The sequence below is a fragment of the Pithys albifrons genome, chromosome 13 (assembly GCF_047495875.1).
Source record: "Pithys albifrons albifrons isolate INPA30051 chromosome 13, PitAlb_v1, whole genome shotgun sequence".
NCBI classification, from domain to species: Eukaryota; Metazoa; Chordata; class Aves; order Passeriformes; family Thamnophilidae; genus Pithys; species Pithys albifrons.
This window is the reverse complement of record NC_092470.1, coordinates 1001642-1025434: the sequence shown is the minus strand read 5'-3', so window position 1 is coordinate 1025434 and position 23793 is coordinate 1001642. Positions and strand designations below refer to the sequence as shown.

The following is a 23793-nucleotide window of genomic DNA, read 5'->3' as shown; positions in this document are numbered from 1 at the left end:
ACAACACTGACAAAACTTTGGTGTGGGAAAACGCCCAACTATTTTAGAGTCTTTTCTAGAAATAAACTTTGAAGAAAGGAAGAAAGGTGGCATTGGAATCAATGTTAAGAATATATTTTAATGGAATAACTGAAAAGCTGCAAGTTTTTCAACAGTCTCAGGAAAAAGAAAATATGGGAAGCTGTAAGTCCTTGTAGCTTAGAGTTACAAACCTGTTCAAGGCAGCCCTTAAATTCAGTCTAACAAATGTGTGAAAGCTTCACCATCTGTATTTGGTTCCATAGCACAATAATTTGTAACCTTTCCTTCAAAACACATTCCCCAAGTTTCTTAAAATTAAAAAATTCAAAACCTGTGCTTAAAAACTTGATTCTGAGAAGCACACAAAGACAGGATAACTAACATGTTTGCAACTCACATACTTATAAAAATCATTGAGGATAAAGAAATCTGAATGTTCTGGCCCTTGTGCAACTTGGGAACTCATTTAACTGCCTTTGCCCTCCTTCCCAGAGCTGATGGAGCTATCAGGATGTGCTTTAGGCATCTTAAGGCTTATTGAATGTTCATGTTAGTATCACAGAATTAACAAGCTTTAAAATTTAGCAGCAAACTCCACTGAAATTTTATAAAGGCAAAGCATGGCCAGATTGCTCTTTTTAGGTGGATATACAGGAAGTTTAACTTGTATTTTTACTATAATTTTATATTACTCTGTAGAAACTTCATACTTTTACAACACATTCAATAGAACTGATAAAAATGCTCCTCTTTCTGCTACAGTAAATTGAAATAAGCAACTCTAGTGTGTAAGTAACTGCAAATATTTAATACTCTGTATAACAATTTATATAGTAATTTAATAACTGGACTACAGTGATCATTAAAAAAAGTCAATCCTTGTATTTTGCAGTAGGTGTCAGTGTATGCTTTTTTTGCTATATCACACATGCAAGTGCTTGAGAAGGTTCTTTGAATTCTGACCTGGCTTAGATGTAACTGAGTAGACTGGTAAGAAGCAAATGGATTTCTATGTGTCCTAGGAATGCCATGCTTTAGTATAAATCTAATTTTCTGGTTTTGGAATGTTTTTCTCCCTCTATCAGAGACACACCTACAAAGAAGATGCATGGAAACAGAGCAACTGAAACACCAGCAGGGACAGTTCCCAAAACATCCTATGTGTTTGTGCTGCCTATATGTGCAGGTACTACTATACTTGCCCATTTATGAATAACAGGAATGAACAACACAAGGGATCCAACTATTGAAACCAGAAGGAAAGCCCATAAGAACATTCGATCCAGCACCTGAGCAATGTATTTCCAGTCTTCAACAACCTAAAAATCAAAGAGCACAAGAGTTGGTCAGGATGTGCAAAACCAGGTAAAAATACAGCACCAAATCCTGCAATTCTAAATCCTTTCAAAGTACACTTTTTGCAACCTTGTCCATTTATAACACTTTTTAATACCATTTTATAATTACAGTCTGAGCTGGAACAGGAGCAAACTTCCCTCTCTGAATACTGGTAGACTATGTAGACCAATATTGGATTTAATGCAGAAAGTGCCTCTGACAAGCTCTGAACATCCTCAGTTACAGAGAGGTGGAACTGGTATGCCATTTTCTAACATACTGCAGGGTTCAAGCCACATGACAGCACACAGTGGAATTCCCAGGCAGGAGCTAGAAACAAAAGTCATTAAAAAAAAAAGACAATACCCTCCTGCCTCCAACACCTAAACAAAAACTACTAAGCCTCCCCCCCAAAAAAATTAAAAAAGAAATTACAGTAGTGAGCAGCTGTTGTGTTACAAAAAAGCTCTGAGAGCTGTAGAGTTACTGCTGCACAGAATTCCACACCAGGGAGGATACTCACTGTACTTTCAAGGCTGATTTCCTTTTTATAGAATTATTCATATCTACACAGTTTTGTAAGTATAGCAGATATAATTGTGCAGGTAAATTCAAGCCCCTCCAAACAATTGTCTTGGATTGGAACTGCAGCAATCCACATTTCCCAAGCCTAATGCTCCCTAAGATGGAAGGCTGCAACAGCACCAGCTGTGTAGTGTTTATTAACAACTTCTGCAAATAAAGCTTGCAAATTCTCTGGAGCCCAAGTAATAAAACACAAGTGAATCCCCAGTCATCTGTATATTGATTTCCAAGGTTTAGAGTCACAAAAACATCACACCTGAAAGCCAAAATACTTCTCACTTCTCTTGTCACTCACAGTCAAATACAGCAATCTCACAAGAGAAAGGGAAACAATCCCCAGTTTACAGGAAATTATATATTTAATAGCAAAAACTCTTCTATTTCTGTTGTTCATACAGTGCAGAGATAGTGATGCTGCTTTAATAGCAGAGCAGACACACATTAAAAATCTAGGCTGGATCCCTTGTGACAATGGCAGAACAAGTCCCAAGAAGGCACAGGAGAGGAGTTTGCTCACTCCTGGGCTGGGATGTGAGAAACACTCCCAGCAACCAGCAGCTTCTGAAGAGAGCCTTTTCCATATAAACTGAAATAATCCCAGGCCTTGCCATCAGAAACACACAGCAGGATCATAAGAATACACAACAAATTTCTATATTCCTACACTAGCTGGGAGATCAGATTTAAGTCTCTGGTGTACCAAGGGTGCCAGTTTAAAAAGCATGTAAAGAAAACGGGTTTGTAATGCTCCTGCCCAAATGGTGTAAACATCCATGAAGGATAGTTCAGAGAGCAAATGCACAGACTGAGGAAAAGCCTTTGACATATTTTGATACCACTTAGAGACAAATAAGGACAGAAGAGAGCACTTAGGAAGCCACAGAGCCCACATTTGACCTCAGCACAAAATGAACTACATATGGCTATAGCTTGTATTTAAACTAATAAAAGTTAGAGAATTAAAACTATTATTATTTAGAATTGAAAGCTGAAAAACATGGTTTGGCAATATTTATTCTGAAAACATAAGGAAAATGCATCGTTGAAAGAGACTTCAGGTACAGCATTACAGTGAAAATACCTTCTCCTCTCCTCACCTCACAGCACTGCAGGGAACAGTTACAGTACCTGCTCTTGTGACAGACAAGTGTCTCACAATGTGTAACTAACAGCATGAACTTACTTCTGGAAGAAAGCAAAAGACTTTTAAAGAACCCAAGGACTGTAGTAAAGCAGCCCAATATCCACAAGAATTCCCAGCATTGTACCATACTTGCACTTGTTTCCAGTGCAAACCATTGCACAACTTTCAGTGCAGCACAAAACCTGGCAATCCATAGCACATCTTTAATATGCAACTGCACAGTGAAGCATTAGCTGGTTTTCTAATTTCCACTTGTACACAATCAGTGCAACGGGACCAATGCACTTGTCCCAGTTCAGCAGCCAGGACCAGTTTATCACTGTGTGGGTGTGACCAAAGCCGTGCATTCTAAACCCCCTATGCCATTTCCCAGGAACTGTTAACAATGGACCACTGGCAGCAGCTGCCCAGGGCACACCTGACCACTCAGGCTGGGAGCTGGATGGGAAAGAAGCCTGGGAGAAGAGCTGGGAGAACTCCCCTCTGGGGAGTCCTTGGCACCTCCACACCCACCTGAGGGCTCAGCTCTGCTCATGGGCCAGCAACAATTCCAAAATCCCCCTGACTCCCAGAGTCAGATCCCCCAGTGTGGAACTCCCTGCCCTGGGGGAGGGACTGGGGGCTCCCAACTGCACCTGAGGCGAGAGAATCTTGGGCTTTGGGGACTTGGGGAACCACTCATCAGATCCAGAGGAGGAGCAGAACCTGGACAGGAGGAGCCCACCACTCTGCACCAGACTGTGACATCATCTGCACCAACAGGTTTTTCCCTTTCTTTTACTTTGGACTTGGGGGAACCACGTGGGGCTCATCAAAGTGGCCACCAAACCCCACTGTGTTTGCGCCCCAGGGGGCTGGGTTCTACTGCTGGGTTTTGTGGGTTAAACCCAATTTCTCTTTGTGTCATTGCATTTATTGTAATATTTTTTATTAAAATGTAACTCTGACTTATAATCTCTTTCATGTTGGGTTTGTTTCTCCTGCACCCACCTCACGAACTTCATTCTCCTTCATAACGTGTCTTGTGATGTAGCGGATGGAATCCAGAGCTGCTTCCAGGGTGTTCCTGGAGGATTCTGAGCCACTCAGATTGGCTGCTTCCTCCTTCTGAGTAAAGTATCTGTCCACATGGCTCCTCATGCACAGCAGCTTGGGCAGCTTGTGCAGGAATATCCTGCGCACCCACGGTGCCATCGCGTTGTGCGTGGACGAGGAGCGGTGGTGGATGTTGATGGCAAACACGGTTATCACAATGGACAGGGTCACAAAGATCATCGTGAACACCAAGTACTCTCCTATCAGTGGAATAACTTTGGAAGATGATGGAATAATTTCTTCAATAACAAGAAGGAAAACAGTCAAAGAGACCAGTACTGAAGTGCAAAGTGAGATTTTTTCGCCTTCATTTGAAGGAAGGTAGAAGACAAGGACTGTGAGAAACGAAAGGCCAATGCAAGGAATAATGAGAAATAATGTGTAGAAAAGTGGCAAACGCCTAATTATAAATGAATATGTCACAAAAGGATACCAGCAGCATCCATCAGTCCTGTTGCCTTTGCTCCCTGTTGCAGTCACTATTTCCCACTCTCCGTTATCAAAAAAATCTCTTTTGTCAACATCATAATCTTCAATAATGAGGTCAACCTGTGAGCCATCGTAAGTCCAGGACCCAAACTTCATGGAGCAGTTTTGGAGGTCAAAGGGGAAGAAGGTTACATCAATAGTACAAGAACTTTTATAGTTTGCTGGTGGAGTCCAAGCAATGGTGCCGTCGTATTTTACCACAGTTTTGGTAGATGTTCCCTCGAAACGTCCATCTGCACTGAAAGAAGGGAGAAATTGCAATTGCCAGGGGGCCAGGAGGTGTATTTAAATAGGAAAATATGCTTTGTTATTGTTATTTCAGCTCTTTATCACTTATCCCCCTTAACAGCCAAAATTTTGTCTTCATAGCCTTTTGTTGTTGTTGTTGTTAGATCTGAATCTCACACAGGTAAACAGCTTTGTCAGAGGGAAGACTATTTTTAGGCCATGAAAAAATCTGTGCAACTTTCTGTCATCCAAATGACTTCTGAAAGGACCGTGAAAACCTTGACCTCTAACAGCATGACCCAGCTCTGGTGTTCCTATTAGTAATGCAGCATAAATACTTTTAAATTTGGCCAAATCATAATTATCAAAGAAAAAAAAGTCATGAAACAGGTAAAATAATACTTGTGTGCCACATCCAAACTGGAATTCACAATCACAGAAACAGCCTTTCATCCTGACTCGACAGGGCAGGAAATATAAAGCATTGGACATACATCTGAACTGAGCAGAAAGATTAATTCAAAAGTTGTTGCTTCTGATATTTGTTGATTTTCAAAATAAAAGAATCCAAACAACCCCAAACCAACCCAATCCCTCCCTTACATCTGAGAGTATTTAATTTTAACTCCATGCTGAATATAACTTACAACAGCATAAATTAGCTGCTCTCCTCCCATCACTCTGCACTATTTGTACCCAGCACTGTGCAAGACATTGTCTTCTAATGAAGGAAAGAGTTTACATGAAGAAATAGAAACAAACCTTTTAAAGGGATGAGAAATTCCAAACAGAAGCAAAGCAAAACATTTAGCATTTAACATGGGAGCAAAGTCCATTTGCATTCAGAGGCAAATTTTTCCACACACCCTTAGCTCTACTAAACACACACACTTGTCTGTCCAATGACCTCCCGGAACCAGCTGGGACAGAAAAGTTAGAAAATAAATGTATTTTCTATGTGTAGTGGGCTCACCACACTATGAAAAGATTCAAATCTTACTTGTCATACAGCACAATATCTGGAATCCAAATAGAATCTGAGGGGACACGGATAGATGTTATTCCAGCATAGTCTTCAGGATTCCACCTTAGTTTTACATCTATCCATTCCTGCAGATATGTGAGATGTAAAGACCATTATTATTGGGAAGTGGATTCAAGCAGGACAACACCAGATGAAAACAGATAACAAGGCAATGCAAAACAATCAAACTGGCTTCTAAAATGTGTATAAAACTATTAATTTGCTGAACAGACATTTGTTACCTCACTCAGGATTCGTTTTCTGTTATAAAAGCCTCTTGATGGCATTTCTGTACAGACCTTAAGATAGGAAGGTCCTTTTACAGAGCATGCATGCATAAGTAGGGCTATTATAAAGTAATTTAATTGCATAAATCAAATATGAAAAAAGCTTGTTCTGAATCAACACCAAACACTGGAAACCAATCAAGCAATTTAGACATCTTCATCATACAAAAACCCCATCATGATGTAGCTCTTTAAAGGCAGTTGTTCCTATTTCTACCAACACTAAAACCAGCACCATTGAGAGCACAGTAGTATTTTGATCAATTTATACTTGAACTACAAGCTCAAGAGGAAGGATTTAAGTTTCTAAGAATTCATCATCAAACTGAAGTTTAAACACATATACAGGTCAGTTCTTATTTAAAGTGGTTTTACTGCAGGAAGATCTACAGAAACTATTAAAGAGAGCACAAAGTGTCATCATCAACACATTGCCATCTCATATTTGCTGAGTAGTCTCAAAGTTTCCCTGAAAACAAAAAACCTGGCCTGAGATTACAGTTACTGGAAAAGAAGGGAATGGGAATCAACAGGGAAACAACAAAACAAAGCAAAAAAATCTAACCAACCAAACAGAAAAGAAGTAGCCCAAACAAACCCAGTAATTATAAAAACTGGGATCTGCAAACATTCTTCTAAGTTAAAGCAAGAATGACTTGTGAGCAGCATTTCCCAAGTTAATACTGGCAATTCAGTTTAGCACTGGACTCTGATTATTATAAAGCTGGAGGCTTCTTCCTGCCTAAACCCCAGGATTCTTAAGAGGAAAAAGTATTTCCTTGTAGCACACATATATAACTTTGAAACTGAAATCCCTCAGTAGTGTTTAGCCCATAATCTCAAATATCCCACAAGAGAAAAACCTCAACACTGTTTTCCAGGACATCAGCCCATTCTTTTCTTTAAAAAGCTTTTAAATGAAGACTTTTGAATGAAGACTTTTGTACCAAAGCAGCAGCTGCTGGCTGGAGACACACACCTTGGTGTATTAATGGCCGTGCAATGCCATATCAGAATTCTTTTAATTTGGGGAATTTTTATTTACCTTTTCAGACTGTTTGTTATGTTTTTAAGAGGTTTGTAACAATTAATCCTTTACAGCATTTCTAGTGACATTTTGCAAAGATACTGTGTGAAATAAAAATTCATGCAGTGACTGAGCTTTTTTAAAAATACACAATTCCTTAGAAAAGTTTCTTCCAAATCTTGCTTCAGAATTTTTCAATATTTTACACATACCTGTTTCAACCATACATTTGTTGTCATCAATTGATTTTTCTCATCCTATAAAGCAAAGCATTATGTTACAAAAAATAACCTGCACAGAACATTCACAGTGAACAGCTGCTTTAGTTCCCAAAGGTCTGCAATTTAAAATACAAAACACACTTTTGAAAGCATCCCAATCACTCAGCAAGTTTATATGAGAAGATCACACATGTACCCACAGTGCCTTCTTTTATTACACTGATAATAATTTGAGAGGACTCATCTACTTCATTGTCCCAGTTCAGCAGGTGGGACCAGTTCATCCCTGTGTGGGTGTGACCAAAGCTGTGCATTCTCCACCCTCTACGCCATTTCCCAGGAACTGTTAACAATGGACCATTGGCAGCAGCTGCCCAGGACACACCTGACCCCTCAGGCTGGGAGCTGAATGGGAAAGAAGCCTGGGAGAGGAGCTGGGAGAACTCCCCTCTGGGGAGTCCTTGGCACCTCCACACCCACCTGAGGGCTCAGCTCTGCCCATGGGCCAGCAACGATTCCAAAATCCCCCCTGACTCCCAGAGTCAGATCCCCCAGTGTGGAACTCCCTGCCCTGGGGGAGGCACTGGGGGCTCCCACCTGCACCTGAGGGGAGAGAATCTTGGGGTTTGAGAACTTCTGGGACCTTTTGCTGAATCCAGAGGAGGAGCAGACCCTGGACAGGAGGAGCCCACCACTCTCCATCAAACTGTGCCATCATCTGCACCAACAGGTTTTTCCCTTCCTTTTACTTTGGACTCAGGAGAACCACGTGGGGGCTCAGCACAGGGGCCACCAAACCCCACTGTGTTTGTGCCTCAGGGGGCTGGGTTACACTGCTGGGTTTTGTGGGTTAAACCCAATTTCTCTTTGTGTCATCGTATTTATTGTAATGTTGTTATTAAACTGTAACTCTGACTTATAATCTCTTTTATGTGGGTTCGTTTCTCCTGCTTGTTTACCCTTAAACCAGCACATTGATTTGAGCTAAAATATGAACAACTATTTCATATGACATCATGTTCCAGAATTTTAAAGTTAGTGGGGAAAAATCCCAGAGAAATCCTGGGCTATACATACGACATCCACCAGCTGGGAGATGGCAAGGCCAAACTTGATCTTTATTGTGTCGTTCAGGCGCTCCACGGGACGAACCCACCTCTGATAGTCCTCAAACAAATGCTTAAACAAACGATCCTCACTCTTAGCAATGAAAGAAGGTTCAGATACACCTATATAAAAAAAGGAATTTATTATCATTGATTGAAGTGAACGGTGTATCCAAAGAGCTCAACGTGAGTTACATTTCTCATCCCCTCTTCCCCAGAACCACAGGCAAGGTCCTGGAAGGATTCTGTGAAGTTACCTGGTTTTATTGGCATCTGTATCCCATTATCACACTTCTAAAATCTGTGAGTCAAGAACACTGAGATCATTTTGGTAACAACAAAAGCAAAATGCACTTCTATCATATACCTGATTCCCCACAATTATGGAAGTCCTCTCAAACTGAAAGCTCATCCATGAGGGACTGAAGTTCTGCCATTCTCAAAACAAGGTGGTACTTTTAAAAAACTTTAAAATATCTACATCTACACAGGCCAGGTCTGTAGTACATTACCTGACTTGCAATCCAGTTTGAAACTTCAGTCTCTTCATGTTTTATACATTTCTTCTAATGTTTGGGCAGATCTATGAAAATTAAACTTTGTTGCACTTGTAGAGCAGTTTCCCCCCTAACACTGTTTTGTATCTTAAATGCTTATGCAAATCTATTTCCCAGTCTATCCTCTACCAGTCCTGATATTATATTGACTGGAAAGCACATTTCTAGTTCATTTCCAGAGCTCTGAAATAGTCATTTCAGTGCCTGGAGACAGACTGATGACTGGAACAGCCAAAAATCTCTGTATAGCTTACAAGGAAGAGGAAACTAAATGTCTTCTTTTGTTTCCTGAGAGAATGGAATACATGGCAGAGCTTTTTTCTTTTTTTTTTTTTTTTGGGGTGGGGGTGGGGGTGGGAAGTGCTGTAGATGTAGAAATTGCACGGAGAGAGCAGCCTGGAATTAAGGAGATATGTAAGTTGTCCTAAAGCACCTCATCAGGCAAACCTATGCTCGAGACAAAGATTTTTACTACTCACCAAGACTTGAACTGACTGAAAGTGCCAAGAAAAGACCTAACATTTAATATTGCCACTTTAAGGGACAGAGTAAACAAAAGCAAGAAGTTTATCACCAGTTCTTTTTAATGTAGACTTAAAATATTATTCCATTACATAAATGTATGGCATGACCTCTAGAAACCATGTGCTCACTAACAGCATCCATCTAAAAAAAGATATCTCAGAAACAGAAAAGCACCAGAAAATGTCATAAACAGATTAAAACCAGAGACAGTCATCCATACAAGGAGAGATTTAAAAGATTTACATTGTTTTGTTTGGTCAGGAGGTAAATTTAGTCAACATAATAGAAGTAGATCAAGTAGTGACCGAAACATGCAGAAAAAGCATTGGTTGTATTCAATGTTTCTCATAAAAGAAGGTAAAGGTAATAAAGCATCTTAAGGGCAGCATAAATAATGTCTATTTGAAGTTCATTACCATCAGCATTCAGTAAATCAGAGATGATTAGACACTGAAGAGGACTAGGACTCTGGAATTTCCTGGGATTACTCAGCTGTGTGCCAGGCAGTGCCATCCCTGCAGAGGGACCAGTTCTCACTCCAACACAACAGCAAAAGCTGCCTCAGAGTCTGACCAGCAGGACTGGCATTTGTGGCACAGCTTGGCTAACACTGAGCCATTAATTCAAACTGACCTAACCCAGTCCTGTGTGCCCAGGCAACCAAGACAGGCAACCTGAGTTCTTCAATTCCCTCCCATTCACCAAAGTGTCACAGCAGCAGCTCTGCAAAGGCTTCATTTACAAATCCTTTGGGCAGAACACCCAAACAATGGAGAGCCCAACAAGGCAATTCCCTGCCTTCTGCACTGCAGGTCTGGGGCAGGCCACTACCAGTATTTTAGTATTTTAACTAAAACCAGGTAACTAGTTTTTAAATACTAGTATTTTAAATACTAACTGGATTTTCCCTGAAATGTCATAGCAGGAGTAAAAGCAGAATGCAGCTCCAGGAGCAGGAGCAGCAAAGGGGGAGCAGCAGGACTCCTCTTCCCTCCAAATCTCACCACACACCAACAAGATGCTGAATGGATCTTGCTGTGGGCAAATCAACATGTGGGGTTTAAGACAGGTCACCTTTCTCTGCAAAACAGAAATCCATGTGTTCACAGTGCATTCCATTTGTTCACAAACCTACTGTCCTTGGTGGATGTCCATTTCAAGCCATGTGGGATGTGTGACAGCAAAATCTTGTGTTGTACCACTGAACACAACTCAGGGGGACACAGGAACACTCACAGGACATAAGAATTGCTGCCAAAAGGATCCAGGGGCAGAAGGTTCCACATGCTCAGGCCATTCTCACAGCTATTAGGTTAAAATATATTTATTTTAATTGGCTCAGTATATCCTCATTAGGCAAGGGATTTTCCTTATTTGTAACCATACACAGATTTGCCAAGCCCTACATTTTACAGGCATCCAAAGAACTCTTCCTGAGGACACAACTTAATTTCTCCATTTCTATATCCCTATTTCCTGAATTATGGATGGTTTTGTGTATATTTCAGGCTAATGTTTCATAAATACTTGATGTTTGTATTAGCATTAATTACATTTCCCTTCTCCAGTTACAACTCTCCATTGAATTTGTTGTCCCCCTCGAGCTGACTGTGCAGCTGAATTTTCTCTCTGCATTAATTGACCTTGAGGCACTGCAGAGCAAAGCTGCACTTGCACCATTTCTGTGTTCTTTAAGGTGACCCCCTGTGCACGACACAGCATTTCAAGGGGTGCTGTTTCCACATTAAGCTTCTCTCAAAACACAGCAATTTCTCTGCTGTGCTCAATGGGACCACATTACTCTGCTGCTTTTATAAACTTGCAGATCTTTTTGCAAACATTTTACACACAGACCTACAGTACACTCACTGATCTATTACAATGACCATTATTTACTAACAATATAGTTTGACTAATTTTATTTTCTTTTTTCTGCTCACAGAAATATCCTCACTTTTCAATATTTCTAGTTTATTCTGTTTATTAAGACCCTGGGGCATGTATGTATGTATGGCCAAACTTCGCCAACGAAGCTTTGGGCAGGGCTGTCCCCACGTGCCCTTCCAGCCTGCGCAGTGGATTTCAGGTGAGGCTCAGCCTGCACAGAACTGGCCCCACCGTTTAACTCCTGAGGTTCATCTGCCACGGCCGAGCGAGCTTGGACAGTGCCAGTGAAGTCCTCAGGACTAGAACCTACAGCCCCCAGCATTGCCCAGGAGGTCTCCCATCCAAGTACTAATGCGGGGCTGACCCTGCTGAGCTTCCAAGATCTGACGGGATCGGATGTCAGGGAGGCATTAACTGCCTGCCTGGGGCATACTGGTCTATAAAAGGCTGCTTGTAGAAAGGAGAGCCCCATGGGGAGGCTGGAAATGGCAACACTGTATTAGGAATCAGCAAAACCAAACTAAGTAATCACCCCTACCTTGCATATTTTATTCAACAGGACTATTCAACTCATTTGTTACATGGACTGCATGTGTTTAATTTCTCTTTTCTGTATGTCCATACACTTCTAGTATTACAATAAAGGGTGTGATTTTTAGTTACTCCTTGTATTAACATCAAGAAGAAAATTGTGAAGAACTGGTGACAAGCAGAAAAAATGTACAGAAGAGAAGAGAACCAGAAAGAGGTTGAAACCCATGACTGGCAAACAAACAACCCAGAGCACAATCTCATACTAAATCAGATGGCAAGAGATTATGAAGCATCGCCCCTGCCATCAGCTCAGTGCACTAAAAACCCTTGGACAGTTTGCAGCCTTTGCAGGGCAGTTCTGAGCCTGCCCCTGTTTGCATGGCCTGGGTTTTGTTGGGGCTGGGGAACCTCTGCAGCCTCAATCATTGCTCAGTGAGAAATGCCACTGACAAGGTTTTATTGATTATTTGCACCTTAAACTCTTCTCACTCCCTCTCTGTGAGATTCCATGTCAAGCAAAAAAACCTCCAAACCAAACCCCCTAAATCACATAAAATGCTGGATGGCCGAATTTTAATTCTGCACAGAAGAAACAAATGTTTATGCACAAAGCAGAACAGTTATTCAAATTTTTTAAACCCCTGAAGTAGCTGGAGAACACTTTTGACAAAATGGTAAGCAAAAATTCTAATTAAACACTTGACCTCAGACAAAACTGTATTTAAAATTCAGTTCTACCATTTCTTCCCTAAGCACTTAACAAACTCCTTTTATTAAAGTACTTTGAAAGAACAACTTGGAAACAGGAGGAACCATCACATGGGTCTCAGATGCACGAGCAGCACAACAAAACACTGTTCATCTTGGTAACATTCTCAGGGCAAAGCTTCACTTGTGCTGTTCATGGCAGACCTTGAAATGCTGTAGGTAAATTACAAAAGTGCTATTCTTTTGTAAAATCCACCTCTTTACGTTATTTCTTACTGTACCACTATGGGATTAAATTTCTTAGCATCTTAATGTGATTTGGCAGCATTGCTCTTTTATAGGAATTACCAGTGAAATATTCAGTGTTACAGCTTTATCTCAGATGTATTTTCATAAATATTTGTTTTTAAATGAGAGAACACCACAGTCCATGTTCCTCCAAATAACCAGCTTTCTTTGAACTCCATATTCCTCCACCCTTCCTTAGGTAAAGTGTCCAAGAACCACATGGGGATGGCAGGAATGATGCTGGTCCTTATACATTAAACAGAGCAGTTCAAAGAATTTTCTGATTGATGTAACTGAGTGTTAATGATTTCAAGTTCTCTTTGCATCATTACGTGGTGCATTTTCAAAGCAGGTCCATGGGAACAAGGAAAGGGTCACTTTTTAGAAGCCTGATGTTAAGATGTAGATTCAGAAGTAATATATATTACTAATGCACATTTATAACCATATACCATTATAATGAAAAAGAACACTGCTAAGGACAATAAACATTGCAAAATATCCATACTTTGCAGTTAACATTATATTCTTTAGCTGTGTGCTATCACAGCATACAGACTACTACCCACCAATCCAACTACAACTAATAATTTTCTTACAAACCTGGGAGGTGAATGAATGTATAGACACACCTGCCCTCAGTACACTCATGTATTTGTTGAGATGATCTCCCACATCACTTTATTAAGTAGAAAATGTATGGAATACAGTAAATGAAATACAAAATGGGAGTTTTATTTCTGTGCTGACTCCCCCCTCCCTTTTAAAGGCATCACTTTCTGCAGGGGCCTCAATTTTCTGGCCTACTTTTCCTTCCATGCTTTGGCAATTGCCAAGAATCCAATCACAGTCAGGCGTTTAATTAACAGAAAGCATTTAGAAAGATCAAAATCATCTTTTCTAGGATGTCTGTAAGTCAAAGCAGCATTCCTAACTCTATTCAGTTCATTGAACAAAGAAAAGAAAAGCCAGCTATCACATTCTGAACTTCCCAGAACTACCTTTTAAAATACCCCCAAACCCCATCACGGCACTTTCAAGCAAGGAAAAGGTGACTTGTACAGGGCTGTCAGGTTATTGGGAGGATTTCTGCCTTCTCTCCTACCTAACACATCAGCCTCTGGCCAACCAGCAGCAAAATAAAATTACATTTATTGGACATGAAACTGTGAGGAATTTGGAACTGTAACACTGATTAGTACTTACCCACATGCACAGAGGTACAAGAATTGCCTTAGAAAGCAGGGAAGATGTTCCTTACATTCAACTCAAATATAAAAGATTCAAGTTCTGACTTCATAACAGTAAAGCAGAATTAAACTATTTCCTAATAGCTGCACATCCAGGCATAATTATGGCCCATATTTCTGAGTGCATTGACAGGTTTGATCGGTAACAGCATCACATACTGCCGTGTAGTTTGTACTGAAACAAGAAATGGACATGGATGGCCAGCCTTTAGATTGAGAGCTAAGTGGAGCCCTAACCACTCCTTTCTGAAGAGCTGGGCTCTGGATCCTACAGGGCACCACCCCAGGAAGGCTGATGTTCAGCAGCAGCCTCCTGACAGCCCCCTGCAGCACTGCCTGTGGCTCTGTGCCCTGGCACAGCATCTGCCCTGTGCCCACTGACACAGCACACTCCTCTCAGCTGCTCTGTGCCCCTTCTCCCTGCCCATGGCATGTCCCCCTGTGCCCACTGACTGACACCAGCACACTCCTCTCAGCTGCTCTGTGCCCCTTCTCCCTGCCCATGGCATGTCCCCCTGTGCCCACTGACTGACACCAGCACACTCCTCTCAGCTGCTCTGTGCCCCTTCTCCCTGCCCATGGCATGTCCCCCTGTGCCCACTGACACCAGCACACTCCTCTCAGCTGCTCTGTGCCCCTTCTCCCTGCCCATGGCATGTCCCCCTGTGCCCACTGACACCAGCACACTCCTCTCAGCTGCTCTGTGCCCCTTCTCCCTGCCCATGGCATGTCCCCCTGTGCCCACTGACACCAGCACACTCCTCTCAGCTGCTCTGTGCCCCTTCTCCCTGCCCATGGCATGTCCCCCTGTGCCCACTGACACAGCACACTCCTCTCAGCTGCTCTGTGCCCCTTCTCCCTGCCCATGGCATGTCCCCCTGTGCCCACTGACTGACACCAGCACACTCCTCTCAGCTGCTCTGTGCCCCTTCTCCCTGCCCATGGCATGTCCCCCTGTGCCCACTGACACCAGCACACTCCTCTCAGCTGCTCTGTGCCCCTTCTCCCTGCCCATGGCATGTCCCCCTGTGCCCACTGACACAGCACACTCCTCTCAGCTGCTCTGTGCCCCTTCTCCCTGCCCATGGCATGTCCCCCTGTGCCCACTGACTGACACCAGCACACTCCTCTCAGCTGCTCTGTGCCCCTTCTCCCTGCCCATGGCATGTCCCCCTGTGCCCACTGACTGACACCAGCACACTCCTCTCAGCTGCTCTGTGCCCCTTCTCCCTGCCCACAGCCTGGGCACAGGAAGGGGCTGCCTCCTCTCAGGCTGCTTCAGGGGAAAACTTCTGTCACTCTCAAGTCAGGAGGACTTTTTCCATCACACATCCAGAATTTTGTCACCTCTCTTTATACCACTTTTAGTCACTCCAGCCTTTTCCCTGTGCTGTCAGTAAGGATGAGGCTGGGCTGTGGGGACAGCACCAAACAGGGTGTACACACGTGCAGAGAGCACAAGGAGCAAGAGGAAGAACAAGTGTGGAGAATCTTGCAAAGCAGAACCATTTAGACATATAAATGTAGAGGCTGTGCCTCACACAAATCCACAGTTTCTGTAAATAAGGCACAGGCTGGGGCTGCTCACAAGTTGCCAGTGCAGGCACTGGCATCACCTCCTGCCACAGCAGCATTTTGCCCACCCAGCTCAATTCCAGTCTGGGACACACCAGAACATACAACCCCACAGCTCCCAGCAATCAGACTGCTTAGAAATCAGACACTCTGCTCAAAACCAGACCCAGAGTGGGAGATTTCAGAACACATAATATCACACAAAACCAGATTTTACATTCTAAAAACTGGGAAACCATGCAAGTATTTCCTTCCACAAATCAACAGATATTGCTCCACAAATCAATGCTCACATTTTTCTTCCTAAGAACCTCTAAAGAAAGCACAAAACGTTTTAGGAGAAAAACCACAAGAAACCCATTCAGGTGGAAAGGTTTGCAGCCTCCTGTTGAGCAGGGAGATGGACTTGCTCTGCTAAAATGGGTGAAGAACTGCCAAGTTAACACTGCCCAGGTGCTGGTTAACCTCAGTCCCATCTGGACAGTTAAGTCTCACCTGTTAGTTTAGGATTCAGTGCAAGGAACAAAACTTATATTTTGATTGTATTTTAAATCACCAACTATTTTGCATCAGCAATGCAGACTTATCCAAGACAAAGTGTTGGTTCACTACTAATGAAAGGAAACACTAAATTAATTCACAAGCACTCTTATAACAAATTCCATTTTATTTTACAGCAAACAAATTGTGAAAAGAAAATTTTATCTTCACTATGTATGAGCAGTTCTCAGTGAAGTCAAAATTGCTGGCTTGTGCCAAAAGGCAAAATTTGACTTAACTTGACTGTGGGTAATTCCATGCAGTCATACAAATCATATGATGTAACACAATGATTTTGCCTACTAATATCTTCTCTCGTGATGAAAACACTATTTTTCCAAATGCTGAGACAAAGAATGACCTTTTAAATCACATTCAGCAATAAAAGACTATTTGTCAGTTGAATTAAAACCAAGGCATCAACATGATCAACTTTCCATAAACCATAACTACAACCACGTTTTCAGTTTTAGGTTAACATTTTAAAAAAGGGTCAAATTTATTTTTCATTCATTGTCTTTCTGCCTTTATATGGCAGTTATGGTTTCAAGACATTGTGCAAAATTCTTACTGAGGCACCCCCACAAATTATATAAAAACGGTGTTTCTCTAAACCAGTCCTTGATGAGTGATTTTGCTCCTTTAATCTTGGTTTAACTCTATAAACTCTCCAGCTTCACATGCTATTTTATGCCCTTCAACTTTGAAAGTTACATCCTGATTGAATTACGAGACTGATTCTTTTGAAGTCAAAGAAATAATGCATGGCCAATCTAAAGAGAGTTCTGTTATAAGTTTTCAGAGGATTGTTTTTATAGGCAACCACATCCATATATGAAACTGCAATTATTCAAATGCATTCTGAAAGTTTACTCTGTACCAGCTGCAGACACGGGGAGGACACCCAGACCTACAACTGCACCTCCGTAAGGGAGCAGAGTAAAGATGGAAAGCTCTGGCACTTGAAGTCTTTAAAACATTATATATATATATATTTATAGAAAGCATAAGCACTGTATTATGAAATGGGCAGCAACAGGGACTGGGAGCACCTGAGAAGCCGCAGCTTGGCATTTTGCCCCTCTCTGTGCCCGGGGCAGCCCTGGGGAGCGCTGGGGAGAGCTGGGGAGCGAGAACTGGTGAGCCCTGCTGAGCGCTGGTGAGAACTGGTGAGCACTGGTGAGCCCTGCTTGAGCACTGGTGAGCCCTGCTGAGCACTGGTGAGCACTGGTGAGAACTGGTGAGCACTGGTGAGCCCTGCTGAGCACTGGTGAGCCCTGCTGAGCACTGGTGAGAACTGGTGAGCGCTGGTGAGCGCTGGTGAGCGCTGGTGAGCGCTGGTGAGCACTGGTGAGCGCTGGTGAGCGCTGGTGAGCGCTGGTGAGCATTGGTGAGCCCTGGTGAGCCCTGCTGAGCGCTGGTGAGCCCTGCTGAGCGCTGGTGAGCGCTGGTGAGCGCTGGTGAGCGCTGGTGAGCGCTGCTGAGCCCTGGTGAGCACTGGTGAGCACTGGTGAGCCCTGCTGAGCACTGGTGAGCACTGGTGAGCCCTGCTGAGCACTGGTGAGCCCTGCTGAGCACTGGTGAGCACTGGTGAGCCCTGCTGAGCACTGGTGAGCACTGGTGAGCCCTGCTGAGCACTGGTGAGCCCTGCTGAGCACTGGTGAGCACTGGTGAGCCCTGCTTGAGCACTGGTGAGCCCTGCTGAGCGCTGGTGAGCGCTGGTGAGCCCTGCTGAGCGCTGGTGAGCGCTGGTGAGCCCTGGTGAGCACTGGTGAGCCCTGCTGAGCACTGGTGAGCACTGGTGAGCCCTGCTGAGCACTGGTGAGCCCTGCTGAGCACTGGTGAGCCCTGCTGAGCACTGGTGAGCACTGGTGAGCCCTGCTGAGCACTGGTGAGAACTGCTGAGCCCTGCTTGAGCACTGGTGAGCCCTGCTGAGCCCTGGTGAGCACTGGTAAGCCCTGCTGAGCATTGGTGAGCCCTGGTGAGCCCTGGTGAGCATTGGTGAGCCCTGCTGAGCCCTGCTGAGCACTGGTGAGCCCTGCTGAGCACTGGTGAGCCCTGCTGAGCCCTGCTGAGCACTGGTGAGCCCTGCTGAGCACTGGTGAGCGCTGTGGTGAACCTTTGTGAGCACTGGTGAGCCCTGCTGCGCACTGGTGAGCCCTGATTAGACCCGGTGAGCCCGCGCTCTCCGTAGGTCCCGTTCCTTTCCTCAGAGCTCTCGGAGCCCCGCGATGCTCGCCCAGCGCCCGCCGGCCCCGCTCCAGCCTCGGCCAGGCACAACTTGGCGGCGGGGAAGGCGAAGCGGGTCGGTGGCAGCCCCGACGGTGACACCCCCTACACACAGTCCCACCTCGCGTCCCCCACGAGCCGCTCCGAGCGGGAGCCCCCGGGCTGCGGCACCGCCCCGTCCCTGCCCCGTCCGTGCCCCGTCCCTGCCCGGCGGCCCCGCCCGGTCCCCGCCGGTCCCCCCGCGCCGCCTTACCCGACTGCGGCGCTCCCCGCTGGGCGAGCAGGGGCGCGCAGAGCCAGCCGAGGAGCAGCAAGAGCGGCAGGAGCAGCAGCGCAGCGCGGCCACAGCACCGCCCGGCCATGGCTGGGGCTCGGGCCCGCTGTGCGAGCGGCACGGCCCGACGGGGCGGGGGCGGCGGGGCCGGGCGGGGCTGGGCCCGCCCCGCGGGGCAGTGAGGGGGCGGACCCGGCCCGGGGTACCGCACAGCGCCCGCACAGCGCCCAGAGCCGCTGCGGTTGCGGGAGCTACTCGGGCCCTCCCGAGCCAGTGCGGGTGCAGGAGCCCCTCGGAGCCCACCCCGGAGCCGCTGCGGCCGCAAGAGCTCTCCGGGCGCCCTGGAGCCCGCCTAGGAACCAGTGCGGCCGCAGGAGCCCCTTGGGCCCCCCGAGCCGGTGTGGCTACAGGAGCTGCTCGGAGCCCTCCCCGGAGCTGCTCCCCAGAGCCGGTGCGGGTGCAGGAGCCCTCGGCAAGTACCGCTGTGGGCTCCCCGGGCCGTCCGGAGCCGCTCCCCGGCAGGTGTCCGCTCCCGCAGCCCCCGAACAGGTCCCGTAGACCCGGCAAGTCTCGCCGGTCCCGCAGCCTCCCGGCCGGTCCCGCAGCCTCCCGGCAGGTCCCGCAGCTCCTCCCTGCAGGTCCCGCAGCTCCCCCCCGGCCGGTCCCGCAGCCTTCCGGCAGGTCCCGCAGCTCCCCCCCGGGCCGGTCCCGCAGCTCCCCCCGGGCCGGTCCCGCAGCTCCCCCCGGGCCGGTCCCGCAGCTCCCCCCGGGCCGGTCCCGCAGCTCCCCCCGGCAGGTCCCGCAGCTCCCTCGGCAAACCCGCCCCGCTGAACACCCGCGGCTTCCACTCCGCGCCCGAGGGAGGGTGTAAGTTCAAGTGACTTCTAAGGGAGAAACAAATATGGAAAATTAAACTTTTCATTTCCATTCCATATGAAGCACTCGGTACGTTTTGTTGTTGTGACTGGGGGTTTTTTTAAGTTTCTAATTCAGAAGGATTTTTTACATCTTCTAATCAGAATACTTTTGAATTTTAACCAAAAATAAATAAACTGATGCAAGCTACAAAGACCCAGGATACGTCATCTTCGTGTGTATTATAAATACAACATACATAATAAATACTCTGCACAAAACGCCTTTTTTCTGTATCAGATAAATAAAATCTGTTTTAAAAGGCAACTTCTCAATGCACGACCTGTGAAATTCAGTTAGTGACTTTCCCTAAATCATCCTGATGGAAATGCACTGTACACACTGCCACAGACAATAGGAGCAGCTGGCATTAATGCAGGTTCTACATCTAAGACATTGTTTAGTATTTTACAGAGAGAAAAGATTTGGAAAGATGGGGTAAGTGGTTTTGTAGTGTTAGTCAGGTGCTGCATGAATAGTGCCAGATACCATGTTCCACAGGGAACTGCTCCTTATTTCACTCAATTTTACCAACTTTATACCTTCTTAAAATGACCATTACCCAAATTAGCAATTTCATTAAGCATGTTGTCAATTGTCAAAAATTGTTTTAAATTGATTGTTCATTTTACAGAAAAATAGTGCATCTCTCTGTGTAAACTGTGAGTCTTTTCAGTGACTAAACCAGAGGACTGGAGCAATTTAATGCCTTAATTTTTCAACCCATGTTTTATTCTCTGCTCTTACCCTGCAGCCCTATTTGGATTGTGCATGTCTGTGAAAAACATCACAGAGTCTGTGCAAGCACCCAAAAAGCTGCTTGCACAGCAGTTCCTGCCAGCACATACCAGGGACAGGCTGTATTGATTGGAGTGTTCTGCAGTAAATGGGGGCCCTTTATAGGCTGAGAATCCATTTGGATACTGCCTGTCCTGCACAATCAAAGTATGTATGTGCTCCAGGATGCAGCATGGCTCTCATTCTGAAACGCTCAGCGTGGAGGCAGTGGCCAACCCAAGATTGTACAGTAAACAAAAAATATATTTAGGCCAAAACAGGGCACAAAACCGCCCTGTTTGGTTTGGGGTTTTTTTGGTTTTTGGTTTTTCTGTTGTGTTTTGTGTTGGGTTTTTCTTGTGACACACCAGAGTTCTGGTGTTTTCTAAGAGCTCCAAAAATTACTTGGCAATATTTGCACTGAAGTGGCAGCTGTGTAGTTTTTGTGACATTTGGTTCACCACTGCACCTGGTGTTCCTAACACAAGATTATTGTGGAAAATCTGTATTTCTGTTAGCAGTGTGTGTGCACTGCAGTAAATGCATTTCAGAGCTCTCTCTCTCTCACCCAGCATTGGACAGAACTGCCACTTGGACGTGCAGGACACAGCAAACTGGTTTTCTTACATAACTGTGGATTTGTGTGCAGCTGGGTCATAACCAGGCAAAACAGATGCTGTAAGATACAAAAGGATTAAACTGTCTGGGTTACATGCCCAGCGTTTTGCTAAATATTTCATGTAGCATCATCTGGCATGTGTTAATTATGTTGTATTATTGCTCTTAGAGAAAACAGTAGTTACAAATAAGCAGCTGGTTTTTTCCTGCTGCTTTGAGCTTGGAGCAAAATGTCAATAATAACACCAACATGTTAGTGTAATACTTGTCATTAAGTGAAAGCCCAAACAATCCCATGAGTAATGGTGTCTTTCAAAGGGCCCTTGGCAGCAGGAGGTGACATCTGAAGGTCCACACTAACGTATGCTCTGAAAATCTGCAATGAACTGGCTGATGGCAGCTTTGACTGCACACTGAAGAGGAGTTTAACGGGAAAGCCAAATGCCAAATTAAACACAGATAAAAATAGCAAGCTGCTCAGCTCTCTTTGTGAAATCAGAAATATTCTAAAAACTTTGTAAAGCTGAATTTTCTCCAGATTAAAGCCAGTGAAGGTCAAGTTACTTCAGTTGCGGTAAAAATAACCACAATTAAAACTTGAAAATGAGCACAACTTTTACTACAGAACTGTAATGGAAAATATGCTTTAAAAACAATGAAAGATACTTCAGTAAGTTCTAGAATCTCATCTAGTCTGAGACTACACAGTTTCTCTCGTGTAGGAAGTACCTGAGTGCACAACTTCCTGGGCTCAGCAGCGTTGTATCCACGTGGCTGTTACCAATGTATCACACACAGTCCTGTGGCCTCTGAAACCATTAATTGAACACCTTGCAACCATTAATGTATTCAGGGGAGAAGTATTGCACCTAATTTTAAGGTTAGTAACAGAAAGAGTAAGTTGCTACCTCCAAAATCCACAACAAACCAGAAGCAGCTGTCAAATTTAACATCACAAGTTTTTCATCTCAATTTGGGCGCTGTTGCAACTAACAAGTAAAATATTCTGATGAAGAGGGAAGCATTACCTAAAGGAGGTCATATCAGAAGCAGCCTTAGAAGTTAATTGGACTTTATTTGAAGAGAATACAGTCACCTAGCAAGAAGCTAACTCTGTTTTTAACCACTGACAGGTGCAACAGACAGCACAGGTGTTACTGCAGAAGCTGTTGTTTCATTACCTCTTAAAATACTTAGAAGAATGAACCACATTACAATCTCTTAGGACAATCTATGTGTGAATATTTGCATATTTGCACTAACAAGTTCTATCATGCAGTCAAGTGAGATATAAACTATCCAGTTTTTAAGTTTACAATCATCATATTATGCAAACAGTTTCAAGTAAATACTTCTACCTAATTTGAAAAATCTGTCACCTTCCACAGCACCACACGAAGTTCTGGTGTTAAAATAACATTTAAGCCACAGCAATAGTTAAATATATGAAATATTTGTGTAGGACACTGTAAACTCTACGTAAACACTACGTACACCAAAAACATACAAAGAACAGGAAGATCATTTTGATTAGCAAAGATACCTCAAATGTATCCCCAGAATCATTTTTCTGTTCCTATGATTTATCCCCAAATCACTCCCAGAAAAGGCACAGATGGTGATTTTTTTTTTTTAGTTTTTTTTTTAAACACACAAAGCCAGAATCAACACAATAGGCCAGTGCAGTCAAACACTGCTCTTACATCCAGGAAGAACAGGGAAGAAACTTGCAGGGATGGCTCAGGAAGGTTCTAGTCATAAAAGATCCCCAGTATCTGCTTATTGCCACAGGCTCAAGTGCAGAAAAGAGCCAGAAATTACATTTAGTTCAGGAGAACTTTGCTCTTCATCTTGGACAGGAGTGCCAGCTGGAGTTACTTGCCTGTTCCAAGGCAGTTTTGAGGCTCAGCTCACAACCAGCCATTAGTGGCACTCAGGAGACAAGGTTTGGGTTTTTTTTAAATTAAATTGGTAATTACCATTATAAAGTACTTGACAAGAGTTTTACTTTGGGTAAATGAAATCTTTAAATAAACAGATCTTTTAAAAATGCAGTGTAACTACACAACAACACAATGCTTCAATACATAATGGAGTACAGATCAGAAAATTATTTAAGTCATTCCAACTTTTTTATTACAGTATCTAAAAAGTTCTCCTTTACTGGCAAATGATGCAGTGTTTGGCAAAGAAATGCTATTGGCAATGCTTTAAACAAAGACATGAATATATGAGTTATCCCCTTTTTGTTAGAAAAAGATGTATTTAAGAAAAAATATTTTAGTAAGTCCATATCCTAAGCTACCTAATAACCTTGCACTACTACACTAAACAAACTGCCTTGTATGATCCATACACATTGAGGAACACAAGCTCAGATTCTCTCATGGTTTCCTAAAAGACAGAAAGCATTGCTGGAGTCAATCACATTTTGTTGCAAGTCATGTTGAGAAGTGTGACCCAACTCCATTTTGGCATTGCTGCTTTTAGAGTGTATCCCAAGCACTTGTAGAACCATCATTAGTGCTCCAGAAATCTGCAAAAGGTGCT

General features: G+C 44.1%; 1 protein-coding gene across 1 annotated transcript; it reads right to left on the bottom strand.

Annotated features, from left to right (window-relative positions):
• Positions 1-251: 251 nt before the first annotated feature.
• CHRNA5 (cholinergic receptor nicotinic alpha 5 subunit) lies at positions 252-19059 on the bottom strand. The gene is made up of 6 exons (XM_071568100.1): positions 18913-19059; positions 8537-8688; positions 7451-7495; positions 5901-6010; positions 4079-4910; positions 252-1340 (listed from the first exon to the last, which is right to left on the bottom strand). Exons 1-6 carry the CDS (start codon positions 19019-19021, stop codon positions 1179-1181), a joined length of 1410 nt encoding a protein of 469 aa, XP_071424201.1. The 5' UTR covers positions 19022-19059; the 3' UTR covers positions 252-1178.
• Positions 19060-23793: the final 4734 nt, after the last annotated feature.

Bases quoted from the DNA above. Each gene is read 5' to 3' on its own strand.
- CHRNA5 (XM_071568100.1), bottom strand. From the start codon at position 19,021: ATGGCCGGGCGGTGCTGTGGCCGCGCTGCGCTGCTGCTCCTGCCGCTC. The intron at 8,689-18,912 runs GTAAGGCGGCGC...TTTTTTATATAG, and splicing joins GCGGGGAGCGCCGCAGTCGG to GTGTATCTGAACCTTCTTTC. The intron at 6,011-7,450 runs GTATGTGTAAAA...ACATATCTGCAG, and splicing joins CAAATGTATGGTTGAAACAG to GAATGGATAGATGTAAAACT.